The sequence below is a fragment of the Aquarana catesbeiana genome, linkage group LG03, assembly GCF_042186555.1.
Source record: "Aquarana catesbeiana isolate 2022-GZ linkage group LG03, ASM4218655v1, whole genome shotgun sequence".
Taxonomy (NCBI): Eukaryota; Metazoa; Chordata; class Amphibia; order Anura; family Ranidae; genus Aquarana; species Aquarana catesbeiana.
Window position 1 is genome coordinate 644,097,985 of NC_133326.1, and position 21,877 is coordinate 644,119,861.

General features: G+C 40.8%; 1 protein-coding gene and 1 long non-coding RNA gene across 3 annotated transcripts in view; both read right to left on the reverse strand.

The window, feature by feature from the left end:
• Positions 1-932: 932 nt before the first annotated feature.
• Positions 933-6,732, reverse strand: LOC141133294 (uncharacterized). Its single transcript, XR_012243042.1, has 2 exons — positions 5,532-6,732; positions 933-4,557 (listed from the first exon to the last, which is right to left on the reverse strand). It is a non-coding gene; the product is annotated as an uncharacterized lncRNA (long non-coding RNA).
• Positions 6,733-6,779: 47 nt separating this feature from the next.
• Positions 6,780-21,877, reverse strand: part of LOC141133295 (sphingosine 1-phosphate receptor 1-like) — a 53,660-nt gene continuing 38,562 nt past the window's right edge. Inside the window, exons 1-2 of one of the 2 annotated variants that reach the window (XM_073622572.1) lie at positions 12,590-12,723; positions 6,780-9,649 (exon numbers count right to left, since the gene is read on the reverse strand). In XM_073622572.1, the coding sequence (XP_073478673.1) occupies positions 8,222-9,373 (1,152 nt within the window). In that variant the 5' untranslated portion in view covers positions 9,374-9,649; positions 12,590-12,723 and the 3' untranslated portion in view covers positions 6,780-8,221. Of the gene's footprint in view, positions 9,650-12,589; positions 12,724-21,877 lie in introns of those variants that run through there. The other variant, XM_073622571.1, reaches the window with a different exon arrangement.

Consider the following 21,877-nt stretch of genomic DNA (forward strand, 5'->3'; position numbering starts at 1 on the left):
TCAATTTTGTTTGGGTGCAACGTCGCACGACCGCACAATTGTCAGTTAAAGCGACACAGTGCCGAAGTGGTTAAATACCAGAGTAAAGACCTAGTGTCCTGTATTGCCTGTAGGCTCTTTGAAGCTGCTATTTTTCACACTACTGACATACTTTGCATTCTTCTCACTGCGTCTCTATGTGGAGGCGGCCATCTTGGTATAAGGGCCACTTACTCTTATCAGCTGCTCACTTATGAATGGTGTGGTGAAAATTAACAAAAAAAAAAAAAAAAACAGCAGCAGAGATGGAGAAAGAACAGATCCACAAAATGACAGAAGCAGAAATCGGGAGAAATGTGCATGTTATCTCAGCTTGCAGAGCTTTTGATTCATTGAATGAAAATGTAAATATTGCAGAATATACAGCCTCATGATACATAACTAAGCTTCATTTCATGCTGAATAAACTAAATTATTAATTGTATCTTAAATAGAAAATAGGTTTTTACTCCAAAAGCATTTTATTAAAATAAATTTGATAAAAAAAAATCTGATTTAAATGAAATAAGAAAATTTTTTAATTTTTTTTTAAAAATCATCGATTTTTATCCACCTTGTTCGCTATGGTGATTGTTCACACCTGAACATGCAGACACCTGCAGCTTAAGATCTGTAGCTCAAACATGTTCTGGAGCTTTTTTTTTTTTTTTTTTTTTAGCTCAAATTAGACAGATTGCAGTGTTATGAGTCACAGAATTTCACTGGTGTGTGTGGAAACACGCAAAATCCATGTTTCTAAGCTGGTATGTTCACACAGGAACAAGTGATGATACTGTTCTCTATTGGCTAATGCAAAAAAAAGTCTGACGCTCAAACGATGTAACAAAACGGGCAACAGCATGTGCGAAAAACAAAAAATGTGACGCACAGGAAATCAATGTAATTGTCAGACATGGAATTTTTTTTTTTTTTTATTATAGTTTGCATCAATGTATTTAATGCCTTGGGCAAAGAACAGTTAGGCAAGATCCATACATATATTTATATATTTACAACATAATAACATATACATTTATGTTTAGCATGGCAAACAAAAAAACACCCATATAAATTCAGTAAAATGTTCTCATGCAGCAACACTAGAGGGAGCTCTTGGGTCACGTTGGGCTTTGGGTATGAAAACTGAGTTCTAGGTTCATGTACCAACCATATTCTGTCATTTTCGTGGGGTAGATTTGAAAGCAAATCAAGGGATCTGGTGGATAATGGCAACTAAAACATGCTTGCTTTTTAGCATTTTACTCACACCCAGCCAATTATAATAGCAGTTACTCATGCTCTGAAACTACAATGCACTTTACATGTGTTGACTTCTCTTCATTGTACATAACAAGAGGGGGAAAGGTTAGAAGTAAAATGTTTACTTGTCTTGGATCAGTGATTTTAAGTAAAGTAGAAAGATGATCAGCATGAGAGTCTGGCAACTAGCATCTAAAGAAAATCTTAGCGTGGTGCACTGGTCCAAATCATTTGGTGGAGGGGGGATTTTGGTGTGGGGTTGTTTGTCAGGGGTTGGGCTTGGCCCATTAGTTCCAGTGAAGGGAACTCTTAAGACGTCGGCATACCAAGACATTTTGGGCAATTTCATGCTCTCAACTTTGTGGGAACAGTTTGGGGACGGCCCCTTCCTGTTCCAACATGACTGCGCACCAGTGCACAAAGCAAGGTCCATAAAGACATGGGTGAGTGAGTTTGGGGTGGAGGAACTTGACTGGCCTGCACAAAGTCCTGACCTCAACCTGATAGAACACCTTTGGGATGAATTAGAACGGAGACTGCTAGCCAGGCCTTCTCGTTCAACATCAGGGCCTGACCAAACAAATGCGCTTCTGGAAGAATGGTCAAACATTCCCATAGACACACTCCTAAACCTTGTGGACAGCCTTCCCAGAAGAGTTGAAGCTGTTATAGCTGCAAAGGGTGGACCAACTCAACATTGAATCCTACGGACTAAGACTGGGATGCCACTAAAGTTCATGTAAAGGCAGGCGTCCCAATATTTGTGACAATGTAGTGTATGTCTATTTAGACCTGCCTACCTCCAGGTCCATGCAGGTCCAGGAAAAAAAATGGAAAAGGACTGTCTTTTTCTGGACCTAAATGTGAAAAATTGGAGGTAGCCTGATGTAAACAAACAGCTGAACCACTCCATAATGCTGTCATGGGTCCGCCCGTGTCTGCCAGACACAAACTAAAAGGGCATAGATGTCAAAACTGACATCCGTCTGGTTCAGCAATTATTCAGCAGGGGATCAGCTCGCATCGGATCCCCTGCTGATCAGAGATGACTCCTCTCCCTGTGAAAGCAACCTAACTCTCTAGCACAGCTTTTCTCAACTAGGGTTTCTCTAGATGTAACTAGGGGTTTCTTGAACCAAGAGCAAATTCTTCCTCTCGGATAAGTAATGACTGACACCAATGATCTTTTTAGCTATCTGTAAGTGGAGAATTCTCCCCAATAACCACCAATGTAAGAAGCACTATTCTCACTGACACCACCACATTATTGTCCCATGAGATGTACAGACAGTACTTATTAGCAGGGGTTTTTCCAGACATAAAAGGGTTCCTCCATGTTAAAAACGCTGAGAAAGGCTGCTCCGAATAAATATCTAAGGTGGACTGACCCGTTGCGTATAAAAAGTTTCTTTTATGCCCTGTAGCCAACTGTACATTCAAAATGTACTGGTTTATGGGACCGGGACAACTCAAATATAGACATAGATAGTACAATGCCATCCATGCCTACCGGATTCTTTCTGCAGATAAAGGAGGAGGGTATGTACAATGAATCCAAGTATGGTTTGTGCTTCTACGGCTGTTTTGGTAGTTAATTCTACCAAATAAGACAATTAATAACAAATCGGCAACAAGGGGAAAATTCAGGTAGGTGGCCAGAACAAAATGGCTTCTTGAAACCTCAACAGTAAATAACCCTGGATAGACTGAGATAGCACAGACTCATTCAGCCGCTACCTCCAGATCGATCAACTAATTGCAGACTTTTCGTCCATTCAGACTGACTAAAGTCCGTACACACATGGCAGCTTACGATTTCTTTCAGTTCTTATTTTTAAATGACACTACACATGTTAATTCTGTTTTGATACAATATTTATTTATTTATACATTCTCTATGTACACCAATTTACAAATTATACATGATGCTCAGCCACCACCCCGGTTTTATCATCTATCAGTTGTCTCTATCATCACTCCGAATCTTAAATTATATCTAAAGACTTTTTTCTCATTTTTCGTCTTGAATAGTGTAGAGGACAGTTAATCCTATATTTTTTTTTTTTTTGACTCATCGGGAGGTCTTTTTTACTTCCTGTCTAAAGACACAACAGGAAGAGAGAGGAGATGTTTCCAAAGGAAGGAACAAGAGTTCCCTATACAGCAGGCATATGCAATTAGCGGACCTCCAGCTGTTGCAGAACTACAAATCCCATGAGGTATAGCAAGACTGACAGCCACAAGCATGACACCCAGAGGCAGAGGCATGATGGGACTTATAGTTTTGCAACAGCTGGAGGTCCGCTAATTGCATATCCCTGCTATACAGTAAGGGCTTGTTTACACTTGCTTCGGCTTCAACACATATTAACCACTTGCTGACCATGCTGCAGCCAAATGACGTGTAGCGCGGCAGGCTAGTTCTGGGACATGATCATATGATGGCATGCCCTGATCGTGCCCGCTGGGGAGCAGGAGGTGTGATCGCAATGTCCGGATCACAGGTTGAGGTAAAGAACCAATCAGCGGCTCTTTACCACGTGGTCAAGCTGTGTCCAATCACAGCTGATCACGGATGTAAAAAGAAGCCAGTTATTGGCACTCCTTTCCTCATGCTGACAGCGTGAGGAGAGGAGAAGAGAGACAATATCCAGATTCTCTAAAAGTGACATCTACACTGATAATCAAGGCACTGATTTATCAGTGCAATCCCAACAGTGCCCACCAATGCTGCCAATTAGTGCCCACAAGTGCCTCCTCATCAGTGTCACCTATCAGTGCCGCCTACCAGTGCCAATCAGTGCCTCCTTATCAGTGCCCATTAGTGCAGCCTCATCAGTGCACATCAGTGAAGGAGAAAAATTACCTGTTTGCAAAATTTTATAACAAACTATAAAAAAGTTTTGTTTTGTTTTTTCAAAATTTTTGGTCTTTATTTGTTTATTTAGCAAAAAAATAAAAAACCCAGTGGTGATTAAATACTACCAAAAGAAAGCTCCATATGTGTGCAAAAAAAATGATAAAGATTTAATTTTCACAGTGTTGCATGACGGCAAAATTGTCATTCAAAATGCGACAGCATTGAAAGCTGAAAATTGGCCTGGGCAGGGAGGGGGTATAAGTGGCCAGTAGGCAAGTGGTTAAAGCGCCTACCAGTTTCAACATGCTTTTTTGATGTGTTTTTAATGCTTCTGTGATGCTTCGGTGGTGCTTTGGTAGTGCATTTTTGAAGCTTTAATGAAGATTGGCAGATGCCCTCTGTGTGTGGATATCTCATACCTGTATATAAATAGAAAGTGCTGCGCAAATAAAGTTCATAGACAACTAATAAAATTGTAGTGTGGTAGCAGTATAGAAGAGCAGGAACCACCGGTGACAATAAATATCTGAATGGTGACTTTATCCCTCCACCGCTCTTAGATGGCCCCTCACCTCAGATATTCGACTTGAAACAGGTCACACCGCTTATAGGATTGAATGGATAAATCTGTAAGATACTCCTTCACTTCCTTCAGCTCACAATGCTCAGTGTAGGCAGATGATGAATATAAAATAAGATAGAAAGCAACAAACCATAGTGTTCAGTCATTAGATGTGGTGGCTGCATTCATTTTTATTTCTTCATTACTTCATTTTCAGGAAGTATAGAAAACACCTGCTGATCCTGCCAAATGTCTTCCGCTGAGAGCTCACGCATGCGTGAGCTCTCAGCGGAAGACATTTTTTCGAGGCACTCAGCTCACAGGAAGTGACAAAGACACTGCATTATTGGCAGGATCAGCAGGTGTTTTCTATACTTCCTGAAAATGAAGTAATGAAGAAATAAAAATGAATGCAGCCACCACATCTAATGACTGAACACTATGGTTTGTTGCTTTCTATCTTATTTTATATTCATCATCTGCCTACACTGAGCATTGTGAGCTGAAGGAAGTGAAGGAGTATCTTACAGATTTATCCATTCAATCCTATAAGCGGTGTGACCTGTTTCAGGTCGAATATCTGAGGTGAGGGGCCATCTAAGAGCGGTGGAGGGATAAAGTCACCATTCAGATATTTATTGTCACCGGTGGTTCCTGCTCTTCTATACTGCTACCACACTACAATTTTATTAGTTGTCTATGAACTTTATTTGCGCAGCACTTTCTATTTATATACATGTCTTTGAGGTATTTTTTGAGTTGACCTTAGTGCCTGCTTGCATTTATATTGTTATATTAGTCAGCGCTGAATTTTATCACGATATCTCATACCTGCAACTTCTCCAAAACAAAGAGAAGCTAAAGCCTCTCAAAAGCTTCAGGTGCTTCAAGCGAGCTTTGTCATAGGCTTCTATGCAGGCTTTGAAGATGCATTGAAGTCCCACTAAAGTGACATGGGGTATAATTTTTGAAGCAAAGAAAATGCAAGGTGTAAACAGCACTGTAAACTACCCCTTTTATTTTGTGACAGGAGCTTTCACTGGAATTCAATGAGGTTAAAAAAAAAAAAAGCGTGTCCAAAGCCATGTTTTGAGTGTAAACGAGCCCTAAAAGATTTCCCTTCTATTCTGATTCTAGTGAGTACTGGTGACATTTGTACATTTGTCATCAGGAAAAATAAAAACGGAAAACAAGCAGACTTTATCAGCACAACACGAGGCAAAGGTGATATAACTAAAACCCTAAAGTTTATTACAACCGATAAAAACATGCCATATTAAAAAAAAACACCCCATGAATGGGGACACTCATTGCGAGATTCTACCCAACAATGGAATGGGAGTAATGCACTCCTACTAATTATACACATAATAGATTGCATATGTTCCTCAAAGACTTCTCCAAGTCCAAACGTCATCGCGTTTTGTGAGAAATTTTGCTTCTTCAGGACAGTTGGGTATGTATATTGCAATTGCAGAAAAGGTATACTATGGACTTTGCATACATATTGGTCTTGAGGGGCGGCCATAGGGGGAGAAAGGAACCAACAAACCCGAAGGAATCCCATGTCCAAACCACCTAATAGTGAACTATAAATATTCTTGTACCCAGAAGGAAAGATAGGCACAATAGCCGGCAAAGAAGTAGACAAAAAGGAAGAAGGGGGTTCAGGCCTTCACCCCAAAGGCATTTAATAGGTGGGCCAATCCACAAACAGGGTAAATAGTGGCTTACTAAGATGTATTATATTCCATAGGCCTCCACTTCCACAGGGTGCCACCAAAACAGAGGGATCCCGTATAAACTCCGTCATCCCTGTTTTGGGTGGCACCCTGTGGAAGTGGAGGCCTATGGAAGGCTTTTTTCAAAATTGCAATATGCAAACCCAACTGTTCTGAGGAAGCAAAATTTCTCGCGAAACACGTTGACGTTTGGACTTGGAGAAGTAATTTGGCACCATACTAAGCATAAATATATGTGATCTATTATGTGTATAAATAGGAGGGATGCCTTACTCCCATTCCATTCTTGGGTATAATCTTGCAAAGTGTGTCCCCATTCATAGGGTGTTTTTATAATATGGCATGTTTTTATTGGTGTAATAAATTTGATGGTTTTATATATATCACCTCTGTCCCATGCTGTGCCGATAAAGTCCACTTGTTTGGAACAATTGTTCCATTCGTTTTTGCTATATAGTTCTGAATTTGGCACGGTGGGAGTCTTTGCTTTGATTTGTCATCAATAAGTACAGAAGGTAGATTTCCCCAGCAGGGACAAAAACAGAAAATAAAACCCAACAGAGGTTTTTACCCTTCCCTACTCTATTTAAAACCAAAAAAAAAGTTTCTAGATACACTTTAGGAATTCTTTGGAACTGCTTTACAAAAACTGGGGCAAAAGTAGGACAATGGCCTATTGCAATAAATATTTTATTTGGAAGAGGAAGTTTTATTAGCTACTACAGGTGACTCCACTTTTGCTTAACACAGACCTTGCACTAAAATACAAGGTCCACTCAAATTGCCCGAGCCCCCTTCCCTTTTTAAAACACTTACCTACTAAAATGTAATTAATAAAGTTATGCTTTACCTTACCCTCAACTTCTGAATTGCTGGGGGTTGTGTCAAGTTTTCAAATGCTCTGTAGTAAGTGATTTGTGAAATGGGAGGAAGTCGGGGCAGTGTAAGCGGAACTTGAATTTTAAGGTTTTATTTCTGCCCTTTTTTCTCCCTAACATTCAGTTTATCTTAATATCATTCCACCTGCATTATTCTCCTATTAAAAGAAGGGTTAAAAATGTGTTCAGGCGTTTCAGGCACTTCACTCACTTCCACTGATAGAGGTCAGTTGGGAAGAGTTAGCACCATTGTCAGCTTTCCTAGTGACAATTGTCACAGGTACAGGGAGGGAAGGGAAATCTTCCAAACAGAGCAATAAAAACCTGACAGAGGTTCTAAATCTTCCATGCTCTATTAAAAAGCAAACTTTACTTGAAAGACGACCGATGACTCTTGACTAGAAATAAATAGGTCAATCCTTAGGGCTCAAGGTCCAAAGATCTGCAAATTTCATATGATCCACAAGTCAAGCTGCAATTTAATGTTTTTAAATTTGTTTGTTAAGATACCTCCTTCAACAAGGTTTCATCCTGGCAAACCAGATATATGCAATATTATCTCCATAGAAGGGGTGCCCATGCAAGAACCCCCTGCCCCTGGAAGGGGGACAACATTTTGAAATCTAAAACTGAGCTGAAGTGCATGCAGTTTGTATCAACACAGGTGGTCTACATGCTTATGGACCTCTAGCAATAGATATACTATAAGCCTAAGGAGCAAGGCTGGTATCCTTCTAAAGCAGGATTTTTAAGGTTCTTATAAAAAACAAAAGGCCGATCAGCAGATTCAAACCCGGTAAACTGGATCAGGGAAGCAGATCAGGAGTAATGCCATGTGACCAGATTTTAAATGTTTTCTCGATTATGATCAGGTGACTATGATCATCCACAATAGCAATGTTCAGTACTTTCTAGGGGGCATAAGTGATTTCACCGGTGTTGGAGTCCCATTTCCTGAAGACACAGTGGTCTCCAAACCCTCTTGCTTATGGGATGACTTCTCTGATTTGCTGGTACTTCTTTCCAAGACAGGGAAAAAGCCAAATCTCCCCCTAGTTTCTCCATCCTCGTTAACATAACAGAAGAAGCAGACCAGCCTCAAAATGGCTCTTCTAATGTCTCTGCTGGTTAATGTGTAGATGATTGGGTTTAGGAGAGAGTTTATCATAGCCAGGCCAAGGAAGTAATCAGCCTTGAATAAGATCGGGCAAGAGTTGACTTCACATGAGACATCAAACAGTAGCAATATGAAGAGGGGAAGCCAACATCCAATAAAGGTTCCCACCACAATTGTAACCGTCTTTAACAGGGCCATGTACTTCTGGGACTTCCTCAGTGCTCCCTTGCGAAGTGTGCCCAGTCTTTGACTGTTGTGTTTGACAATTCTGTATATGCGGAGATAGAGAACCACAATGGAGATAAGAATGGCCAGAAAGACACTAATGCACACCAATATGTAATCCTTAGAATACAAGGGCAAGATAGTGGAGCAGGCTGGGAGGTTGTGGATGCAGTTCCATCCCAATATCGGCAATATACCCAACAGTATAGAGAGCAGCCAACTCACCCCAATCAGCAAGGCCATTCGTCCTTTCTTGTCTCCACTATAGAGCTTCATACGGACCATGGTGATATGACGCTCAATAGCAATGGCCAGTAGGCTAAATATAGAGGCAGTTAATGTGACAAAGACACCCCCTTCTCTAATAAACCACATGGCAGGGGTAAGGCGGAGCGTGTTTGCCCCTGACAACACAATGTTGACCATGTAGGCAATGCCAGCCAGGAGGTCTGACAGAGTTAGATTGCCAAGGAGGTAGAACATAGGAGCATGAAATTTCTTGTTTCGCCAGATGGCCAAAAGTACAATAAGGTTCTCCAAGACAATAAGCACACATACCACCAGAAAAAAAACAGATTCAGCTTTCAGTCCACTTTTGTATCGGCTAGTGGTGAGCTTCCCGGTATAGTTGTAATGTAGCGCTATAACACTGTTGCTTTGGTATTCTCTGTACAGTCGAGTCAAGTGATATTGATGCGTTACTTCATCCATTTCGCACAGATTTTTCCAAACTTTTGGAAAACTTATAACTGAAGTTAAGCGTCAACTGTGGAAAAGATCATATCCAGAAATAGCTAGACGCCTGGACAAATAAGGGGTCACATTTATATTTAGGGTGTTACAAAGTTGGTGGCTTTTTCCTTTACGACCATGCAGTAGATCAAATTATTGGCACTCCAGAGTCTTGAATCTCCAATTCCATCTTTTTCCTGAAGGTGTCAGTGTTGCCCCATCTATCCAATAGGTCTTCAAAGAAAATTATGTAACCTGTATATGAAAAAAAAAGTTATTATTTATTTTTTATTATTTTTATTTTTTTCTATCTTCCCTATCAAAGGAAGCATGCACGTTTTATTTCCACATTTTTTTGTGAAATACTGCAAACAAGAACAAAGTTTTAAACTGAGTTGTGCAACCTGCTTCCTCTGAAAAAATATAAAGAAAGGGGTATAGCTGTGCACATATTATCATAAACAAGGATCGTTTGTTGAGCAACTTTGTCAACTTTTCACCTCTGAAATAATGAGTGAGTTTCTTTTTTGTAACATTTAAATGGAATTTTGCTTTAAAAAAAAAGACATTTCATATGAACTCCAGGCAAACAACTAGCTACACACATGAAATGCATATAAGGGAGCTGTTTTACCTGCCAAAGCCCATCTAGGTCTGACATTTGCAAAGCCTTGCCACATCTAGGTGGATGATACCACTTTTCTTGATACAGTTATAAACCACAAAAAGAACACAGTGGTGTCATCTCCTAACCCCTAGCCTGCTGATTGGACAGTGGAGGAGCAGCAGCAGAATGATGAGGTCAACTCTCAGTCACTCTGTTTTTTCCCTCTATCAAAATGCTCCTTGTTTACATGCAGTATGCCTAATCAGATCCCAAACACTCCTGCGCACCAACCTGAGTGCTGCTGTGTGGGGGACTGCAAGAGACTAAAAGAATGTGCATTTAGAAAAATGCACTTAATGGTTTGTTAATAATTACCTAGCTGCACTAATTTGTGTCTTTTATGCCTGTCAAACTATGCACATTCATAAGCAGGGGTTATATTTAAGAGAAACCAGCACAGATATAAGCAGCTTAAAATGTTACTAAACCCACAAAAGTAAAATCAGTCTTTTTATGCAGTAAAGCATTCTTGTTATGCCCACTGTGGAATCGAAGGGGTTGATACTCTGCATTGTATAAAAATGCTGTTTGATTCTGTCTTCTCTGGTCCTCCCCTTCTTCCGCAGTCCCCAATCCATCTCCTTATAGTACAGAACCTTGGGGCCACATGCTCAGTTTGGTGTGCGCATTGCTAGAGGGTTTTTTTTTTTTTTTTGGGAGGGTGCATGTGATCAGCACAGGGCTAATCAGCACTGTCCAGACAGAGGGTCAGAGGTCCTGCATCCTTATAGGACAGTCAGAGGAGAATGAAAACTCCTCCTACAAGCTTTAACCAGTGCTTGGCCAGACACTGATAGAAGTCACAAGACTGCTATATACTGCTGATGTGAAAAGGTATGTAGCAGTTTATATTTACTAAAATAATTGCATTTCTATGTTCTGTGTACTGTGGAAGACCAGATATAGTGAATGCAGGATCCTGGGGTTAGTAACACTTTAATATAATTAAAGGAAAAACTTTTTTTTTTTAGATTTGGATAGAGTGGAAAGGGGATATACAACTATAAGGTTGTTATTGCCATTCCTGTTAGACAGATTCACCCTCTCCCAATTGTTTTGGTTGTCACCAGTTCAGGAATAGACAGGAAATCTTTCAAATGAGATTTATTTCACTTTGGAGAGATTTACTCCCACTTCCTGTTTTGGTTATGGGACGGAAAGGGAAATCTCCCTAATGGGACACAGATGGCAAAAAAACTTGACAGGGGTTATAACCCTTCCTTACTTTATCCAAAATGAAAAAGGTTAGTTAAGCTCTATATGCAAATGTTGACTTTGCCTGTAAAAGTCAAACTTGGTCATGTCCCTCTTACATCCTAAGCTTCCCTAGAGATAGGTGACCCTATTGACCAATACAGGAGCTCAGGAGATGGGGGGAGGAAGTACCAGACTTTCTTACAGGAGAAGTGTATGTAACAGTTTCCACTGAAGGTAACAATTACTTTTGCACTTTTAATTAACATGTCAATTAAAAGAGACCTTCACTCCCATCTTATTTCTTTTTAAATCCTCTCTTACCTTGTTTGCTGGGTTATCCTCAATAAACATATTCACAATCACAAGCCCAGAAATCCAGCTGTCATCGGGAGCCAGCTGTCTCTTCTTGGATCTTGTGGTCGGCCCCCTGATGATGTCCATCTGTCTCTGCATGTCATCAGGGGGTTGGTTTCAAGAACCAGGAATAGACAACCGTTCTTCTAATGATGCACTGTGACTCTGGCCCATTTTCAGTAGATTGCCCTTAAACCTCCTGGGATCCATGATGTGGTATCCCAGGACCATTTTTTACAACTGTGGGGGTATGTCCTACTCTGGAAGTGAAGGGCCCTTACATAAGGTATTGAAAAAATGTAATTCACTTAATATTATGGAAAGTGGGTGAAGAGGTCCGCTTTAAGCACACGCATAGGACTAGGTCTGGCTCTCCTGCTTTTTGCTTCTTGTACGAAAACAATTCTGAGCAGTTCCACCCATTTTTGTCCATACCCTGTTTCCCCGAAAAAAAGACCTAGCGTGGTTGTTGGTGATGGCTGCAATATAAGCCCTACACCCCAAATAAACCCTAGTTAAAGTCCTTGTAGGTCTTATTTTCAGGGTAGGGCTTATTTTCGGGGAAACAGGGTAGGGCTTATTTGGGGGGTAGGGCTTATATTGCAGCCATCACCGACAATCACGCTAGGTCTTATTTTCGGTGAAACAGGGTACTAATGTCATATGATTACCATAAAAGTGAATAATAAAAATTTACAAAATGTGCCCCGTCTCTTGCTCCAATCTTTCATTATATGTCGAAAAACTTCTCAAGAAATAGCTCCTCGAGAAACCGCTGGCTATTTACCAATCACTGAATTTCAAAACCCTCCATTTTTTTGTCATCTGTCACTGAAATAAACATAGCTTCCGGAGTTTGCAGGTGCACGCTACACAAGTTAAAGACTGAAGAGGTAGATATTTGAGCTGCAGAGGGTCTTGTGACTGCTGTAGCCCATTATCCCACCCAGTCATGTCAGTCCCATTGCCCGATTTACCTGTAGGTGTCCATTGGCAGCCAGGAAGATAGGGAAACAGAAAAGTAAAAGAGGAGATGACAGGTAAGGAGAGAGGAGAAGGACAGAGACGGAAAGACAAAGCATGCTTGACTAATAATTACCACATAAGTCATCTATACTGGTTTCAGAGACTAGTCCTGTCATGTCGGCATTCTCCCAAACCTGCCTCATTGCAGAAATTGTATTTACTTCTTTTAACCCATTCGCAGGCAACGACTAATGGTTTTCTAAAGCGTCGTTGTTTTGTAAGGATCGTCCTGATTTGATTTTTTTTCTATAGCTGAAGATAGACAGATACTAAAAACATTAATTAAACTGATTATATACTTATTAAAAAATAATGATTTTTTCACCCCATCTCCCCCAGATGTATTTTTTTGCTTTTTTAATAACAATCTTTTTTCAGACGTCTTTTGGCAAGTCGCGTGACTCGTTGGGTCCTTTGCGTCATTTTTTCCAGCATTGCTAGATCTTCAGTGATGAAGATAGCACCACAAATGTAATAATTTCAGCTTTTCTTTCTGTATCGGTGTACTGTAAGTGCAGGGTGTTGTGGTGCCGCCTTCCTATAAGTGGGTCCATGATGCCCTGGACTCAAAGAAAGTGGAATGAGTGGAGCTTGGTTTCATTCAGACCAGAAATGGACCAGCGCTGAACTACGGAGTGGGTGAGTCTGCAGGGAAAGCACCAGAGACTAGGTGAATTATGCTGCCCTGATTGTTAATTAAAAAAAAAAAAATAGGGGAACCTTGAAGTGGATGTAAACCCGAATTTTTTTTTTTTTTTATGTCATAATATAGAGTATAAGATTTCCTATCATTTGAGCCCAGTCTTGCCACAAAGGTAATCCAGCTCTGAGCAATCCTCTTTTATTGTTCAGTGAGATAAATCTTGACAAACAGAAAAACTTTGTCAAATCCTCCCCCTTGCTGTGAGTGACAGGTGATTTACATATCTCGTGCATTAGCCTAAGACATGCATTATCTTTTAATTCCCACCCCCACTCCTTTCTTCAGCAACCCTGCAAGGATTGGCTGTTCCACACCTCAGCATGATTTGGCATGCTAAAGTCATGTGGTTACTTTCCTGTCTTTTCACTGGATGTTAGAGATCATAGCAGAAGTTCAGTGTAAGAAATACACAGAAGAAAATGCATATTGACAAGGGGAGTGTAGAGGTGGGCGGGGAGTCTGCTGACATCACGACTCCACCCACCGAGCTCCAGACAACAGGCCCACCCACAGGGGCAGACTGACAACTCATGGGGCCTCGGGCAATAGGAGATTATGGGGCCCCCAGGCAATAGATTATGGGGCCACACAGTATACACACACATACAGTACACACACACAGACACACAGTATACACACACTGAAAAGGTACTGGAGAGGTGAGGCAGCTATAATCTTGGGATTTTTTAAAAACACAGATTTTTGCATACTGTCCCTGGTTTTATTGAGACTGGCAACCCTGATGGGGCCCCTTAGTGGCATGGGGCCCTCGGGCAGTGCCCGAGTGCCCGAATGGTCAGTCCGCCCCTGCCCACCCACAGAATCTGCAGTTTTTCGGGTCTCATAACATACAGAGGGGAGACATTTGACAGGTAAAGAAACATACAGGAGGCATGTATATCCTTATAGATAACCCCTATGGCAGTAGTTTAGAAAGGATGACATTGGGTTTACATCCACTTTAAAAAGAAACTATACACTGGCTCATAACCTTCCATTGGAAATCTACATCAGTGCCTATAGATCAATGAAAAAAAACAGGATAAACACTATCAATCTTATCTAAAAGACATTCCATACACCGTATAATACTACTAATACTACAATACTAACAAAAAATGGGATCCTTGGTTCATTCCTGGTGATATTTTATTTAATTTGATGGACCACTAATTTGTTCACAGATTTTTACTATCGTAATATCACAATATGCAAAGACATGCTGGTAGGTTAATTTGCTTCTGTCTAAATTGGCCCTAGCATGTATGAATGTGAGTTAGGGACCTTAGATTGTAAGCTCCTTGAGGGTAGGGACTGATGTGAATGTACAATGTATATGTAAAGCGCTGCGTAAATTGACAGCGCTATATAAGTACCTTAAATAATAATAAATAATATTAACTATTGGTACCAATGCTATTTTTTGATTACATTATTGTAGTTCTTTGATATATTAATATTAACTTTTTTCCCTTTCGCACCAGAAATATTAAAATAACACATGTACGACATATATTTTATTATTTTACATTTGGAGATGATGTATACATTTCTCTTTATATTGTATATTGTCTATATTTTGTACCACAATTTTTCTTCACATAAAAGTTTGTAAACAAATAAAAAAAAAAAAGAAAGTAGGGCTTTAAATGTATTTTTTTAAAAAAAGGAACCTAGGGTACCTGAATCTCTGGTCACACCAGATTATTTTCATCCACTTAATATGAGGCCTGGTGTTCACATAAACCGGACGCATCCACTTAATAACAGGCTTGGCGTTCACGTAAGCTGGACACACAAATCCTGTAAAGTAAGAGGGCACTCCACCATAGGGCTGTACAAAGAATTTATATTGCAAAAAAGGGTAAAACATCACATGTGCAGTCTGCTTTGTGGGTAAAAATGCTGCACTTGTGATGTTTTATCCTGTTTTGCAATAAAAGTTCACCGTACAGTTCCGTGGTGACTGTAGTGGTGGCTTACTTTACGGGATTTATTTGGAGAAATGACCTGCGGTTAGGGACAGATGTGCTCCCCTAAATGCGAAATGTCTGTTGTTCAGAGGTGCACATCTGTCTCTAACCCCAGGTAATCGCTCCTTGTGCGATTACACGCAAACTGCTGTGGTCAGCGACAGTGTCAGAGGCTGGCCAGAAACACCTGGCTATACCCGTTTCAAAAATACGATGATCTGGGCGCTCTATGGCCCTTATTGACCATGTGCGTGAGCTCTTAAGGTCACTACAAAATACACAAGGGAACTATTTACGACTGGAAGAAAAAAGTTTGAGATCCACTAAAAGGGGTTGATTTACTAAAGGCAAATTCACTCTGTACTACAAGTGCATTGAATGTGCACTAAAAGTGCAGTCGCTGTAGATCTGAGGGGAAGCTCTGCTGATTTTATCATCCAATCACGTGCAAGCTAAAATGCTGTTTTTTATTTTCCTTGCATGTCCTCCACAGATCTACAGCGACTGCACTTCCAAGTGCACTTTTAGTGCAAAGTGGATTTGCCTTGAATAAATAACCCCCAATGAGTGGTTTGCATTCTGGGCATGCGTCCCTGAACACATAGGGCCCTTAACACGAGTACCACTCAGTACAGCTTTCAGCCATGTACAGCCACAGCTTGCCATAGACACTGCACCGGTCCCTCCTGAGCGCATTAAAATGAATAACGAAATTAAATTAGTAAAATAACCAATCTATCTGAAACTAAGCTAAATTAATTTTTTTCAGTTCTGCACATATTGTATATGAATATTAAATTTAGAAGCATATATAAATATACATATTAGGAACTAACCGTTATATTGAAAAAGCCAAGATTTTAAAACAAAGTGTATTAGTTTAAAGGTGAATTTTTAGGAACAGCCCTCTAATGCTTGAGAATGCATCTGGAAATTGGCAAATGTTGTATATATTAACATGGATGCATTTTAGGAATAACGCCTTTCATATAATCCCTAACCATGACCTGCAGATAGCTATTTTATACCACACCCATGTATTCCCTGTCCACATAAGGAAATAAATGGATTTTTCAGACTGCAAGCTGCTGACATTAGATCAAACACCTATAAAGAGCAGTACATTTAATGTGGTTGTAAATCTCTAACATGAAATATAAACAAAGCATATCCTTTCAAAGTGTGTACTTGTCTCAATCCAGAGCACTAAGTGTAATTTCTCTCTGTTGCTTCACTTCTATGTTCTCTGCATGAGTCACTTCTGACAAGTGTTCCTGACACCAAGAGAAAAAAGGTGACGGGGAGGGGAGCTCCAGCACACAGCCTGTAACTTACAGCCTTAGCTCTGTTTAGGTGTGGTGTGGTGTGGTGTGGTGTGAGTGGGGTGTCCCTTACATAAACCAACAAACAAAAAATTCCAACTCACCAGCCAGCCTGCAACAAACCAAATTAAACGGTTTATGTTAAAACAAGGGGTTTAGTTTGCACACATTTGCAAATATATGTGTAAGCTGCAGAGGCCACGACACGGTACTCCAGTGCTTACTCCTACATTTTGAGAGTCCCCAAAGTTGGAGCACATATATAATAATGGATAGATTGAGGGGCAGGTATGCCTGGAGAGAGTCCACTCATCCTAAAGGTATAAGAATGCACTGGACACCCAGCAATAGCACAATGGCAGCAAAGGTATCCAGTGTGTCCCCAGTTATTGGCTAGTTATACAGTATCTCTCAAAAGTGAGTACACCCCTCACATTTTTGTAAATATTTTATTATATCTTTTCATGTGACAACACTGAAGAAATGACACTTTGCTACAATGTAAAGTAGTGAGTGTACAGCTTGTATAACAGTGTAAATTTGCTGTCCCCTCAAAATAACTCAACACACAGCCATTAATGTCTAAACCCCTGGCAACAAAAGTGAGTACACCCCTAAGTGAAAATGTCTGAATTGGGCCCAATTAGACATTTTCCCTCCCCGGTGTCATGTGACTCGTTAGTGTTACAAGGTCTCAGGTGTGAATGGGGAGCAGGTGTGTTAAATTTGGTGTTATCGCTCTCACTCTCTCATACTGGTCACTGGAAGTTCAGCATGGCACCTCATGGCAAAGAACTCTCTGAGGATCTGAAAAAAAAAATTGTTGTTCTACATAAAGATGGCCTAGGCTATAAGAAGATTGCCAAGACCCTGAAACTGAGCTGCAGCACGGTGGCCAAGACCATACAGCGGTTTAACAGGACAGGTTCCACTCAGAACAGGCCTCGCCATGGTCGACCAAAGAAGTTGAGTGCACGTGCTTAGCGTCATATCCAAAGGTTGTCTTTGGGAAATAGACGTATGAGTGCTGCCAGTATTGCTGCAGAGGTTGAAGGGGTGGGGGATCAGCCTGTCAGTGCTCAGACCATACGCCACACACTGCATCAAAATGGTCTGTATGGCTGTCATCCCAGAAGGAAGCCTCTTCTAAAGATGGTGCACAAGAAAGCCCGCAAACAGCTTGCTGAAGACAAGCAGACTAAGGACATCAATTACTGGAACCATGTCCTGTGGTCTGATGAGACCAAAATTAACTTATTTGGTTCAGATGGTGTCAAGCCGCAACCAGGTGAGGAGTACAAAGACAAGTGTGTCTTGCCTACAGTCAAGCATGGTGGTGGGAGTGTCATGGTCTGAGGCTACATGAGTGCTGCCGGCACTGGGGAGCTACCATTCATTGAGGGAACCATGAATGCCAACATGTACTGTGACATACTGAAGCAGAGCATGATCCCCTCCCTTCGGAGACTGGACCACAGGGCAGTATTCCAACATGATAACGACCCCAAACACACCTCCAAGAGGACCACTGCCTTGCTAAAGAGCTGAGGGTAAAGGTGATGGACTGGCCAAGCATGTCTCCAGACCTAAACCCTATTGAGCATCTGTGGGGCATCCTCAAGGGGAAGGTAGAGGAGCGCAAGGTCTCTAACATCCACCAGCTCCAAGATGTCATCATGGAGGAGTGGAAGAGGACTCCAGTGGCAACCTGTGAAGCTCTGGTGAACTCCATGCCCAAGAGAGTTAAGACAGTGCTGGAAAATAATGGTGGCCACACAAAATATTGACACTTTGAGTCCAATTTGGACATTTTCACTTAGGGGTGTACTTACTTTTGTTGCCAGCGGTTTAGACATTAATGGCTGTGTGTTGAGTTATTTTGAGGGGACAGCAAATTTACACTGTTATACAAGCTGTACACTCACTACTTTACATTGTAGCAAAGTGTCATTTCTTTAGTGTTGTCACATGAAAAGATATAATAAAATATTTACAAAAATGTGAGGGGTGTACTTACTTTTGTGAGCTACTGTAGGTTGGGGTGTGTTCCTTCCCTGTAATCAGCTCTCACTGAGCGTGCTGAGCCTAAATTCAGCTCTCTGTCCCCTTTTTTTTGCCAGCACAGACAAGCTTTATACATTCTGGACTTTGAACGGATGAAGAGAAGAATGCAGATAAACAGGTACACCTAATGTAGGAGGATTTGTTTTATCTCTGTGCATCACCTGATGCTGGTCATATCCCTGGGTATATGTAAAGCTTTACAACCACTTTGACTTTTTTCATCATAAAGGAGCACTTTAATTTGTTCAATTCTTTTTATATAAAAAAAAAAAAAACATATTTGCATTTTTTTTACCCCTTTGCATTAATGTGATCCGGGGATAAAACGGTATTTGTTAGATTCATATTTGCTGTAAATGTTTTCTTCTCACCGTAGTTTTTCAGCAATCGCTTACCAACCAATGCAGGGCGTGTGTCAGATGTGTAAACCACAAATATTGCACCTAACTCAAAGCTATTACAATGTGAGCATTGCCACATCATAAAGACATGAAACCAACTCGTATGAATACATATTTAAAACTCACTACACCAGAAATTTCCCAGCCTTTACGTTTGATCTTTACTCATTTGGTCTTGTATCCACAAATATACTGCTTTGTTTTTTTTTTTTTTTTTTTTATTAGTTGTTAAGCTAACAGCGGTGTGGACCACATTCTATACTACCAATGGACAGGGGCTTCAAAAAGGCCATGTTCACGCCATATCATTCTGAAGATCAGCACATCACATGGCACCGCACTAATCGGTGTTATGGTGCGCTGCCAGAAAATGATACATGTACCATTTTCTGAAAGCACATCGCAACGCATGAGATTGAGCTTCTATTTCTTGTGCTGCAACACAAGTACTTTGAAAGGTGCATTGGGGGTGCTATTCAGAATCGATAATATATAGCGTGCAGAGGTCAGAAGTATGTAACATACAACCTAGCAATACGTAGTTCAATGATCAAGACTTAGTAGCATACAACATTGTGCAGAGAGTGCAGTGATCAGGACTATGTAATGTACAATATAGCGTGTAGTGTGCAGGGGTCAGGAATAAGTAATGTAAAAAATGGGGTATAGAATTCAGCAGTCAGGCGCATGTAACTAACAACATAACGTATAGAGTGCAGCAGCCAAGAGAACATAATGTAATGTGCAACATGGCATATAGAGTGCAGCAGCCAGAACAATGTAAGGCACAACAATGCTTATACAGCGCAGTAGCCAAGAGAATGTAATGTACAATATAGAATATAGCGTGCAGTAGTCAGGCGAATGTAACATACAACCATAATGTATGGGGTGCAGCAGCCAAGAGAACAAAATGTACACTATAGCATATAGAGTGCAACAGTCAGAAGAATGTAATGTGTAACATGGCATATAGAATGCAATGGTCAGAAAAATGTAATGTACAACAAAGCTTATTTAGTGCAAAAGCCAGGAGAATGTAATGTACAATATAGTGTATAGAGTTCAGCAGTCAGAAGAATGTAATGGGCAACATGGCATATAGTGTGCAGCAGCCAGAAGAATGTTAAGCACGACAAAGCTTATATAGTGTAGCAGCCATGACATATGTAGGACTTAAGCCCAGTCTCCTGATACCTTTTTGTCCCCAACAACTTCCCCCCCCTCCAAACCCTTCACAAATGACTTGACAAGGTTTTGGAGTAAATGGCCTTGACGGCCTATTTATTAACCAATTATAACATTAATTAAATAACATCTTCATAAATAACCATTAAACTTTAATATATACTTTTTAGTGTCATAGAGGGAAACAACATAGATTGGTCACTGCGAACAACCTCTTTTAACTTTAGGCCTCCAGTCGGAAACCCCTGACTCGGAGGCGGTACCCAACCTTCGCAGTGACCTACCCTTTTTAACCCTTACATGTTAACCCCCTCGTAACCTGAAAGTACCATAAACAACCCCCATCCTTTCATGGATGGGTACCAACAACAACCCCCATCCTTTCATGGATGGGTACCAGACACAACCCCCATCCTTTCATGGATGGGTACCAAAAACAAACCCCATTCTTTCATGGATGGGTACCAGAAACAACCCCCATCCTTTCATGGATGGGTACCAGAAACAACCCCCATCCTTTTATGGATGGGTACCAGAAACAACCCCCATCCTTTCATGGATGGGTACCAGAAACCACCCCCATCCCATGGATGGGTACAACATGTTCCATACATGTAACCTCTATCTTCTCCTTCTCCATCGACCCAACACTTCCGATCATCCTGACTTGTCCTTTACCCCCTTTCCAACCAACTCCAGGGCGGGTGGGTGGGAATCGCTTCCTCCTCCGCTCTACGATTGACGTCACTTCCCCCTCTCCTTTCCTTTCTCAAGCTCTGAGCGCCGCCCTCACCCAGCCCCCTCCCCTTTTCTAAAAGGGGAAACCTGATCTTAAAGCGCCAACTGTGCCATCCAGCCATGTCATGCTGTCCCTACGCCTATTTCTCTCCTTTCTTTGGCTCCGGGACTCTCTGGAGAATGTAATTTACAATATAGCGTATAGCATGTAGTAGTCAGGCCAATGTAACTTACAACAATAATGTATAGGATGCAGCAGCCAAGAGAACAAAATGTACAATATAGAATAGAGTATAGAGTGCAGCAGTCAGAAGAATGTAATATGCAACGTGGCATATAGAGTGCAGCAGCCAAAAGAATGTAATGTGCAACATGGAATATAGAGTGCAGCAGCCAGAAAAATGTAATGTGCAACATGGAATATAGAGTGCAGCAGCCAGAAAAATGTAATGTGCAACATGGAATATAGAGTGCAGCAGCCAGAAGAATGTAAGGCACAACAATGCCTTATACAGCGCAGTAGCCAAGAGAATGTAATGTACAATATAGAATATAGCATGCAGTAGTCAGGCGAATATAACGTACAACAATAATGTATAGGGTGCAGCATCCAAGAGAACAAAATGTACACTATAGCATATAGAGTGAAACAGTCAGAAGAATGTAATGTGTAGCATGGCATATAGAATGTAATGGTCAGAAAAATGTAATGTACAACAAAGCTTATTTAGTGCAAAAGCCAGGAGAATGTAATGTACAATATAGTATATAGAGTGCAGCAGTCAGAAGAATCTAATGGGCAACATGTCATATAGTATGCAGCAGCCAGCAGAATGTTAAGCACAACAAA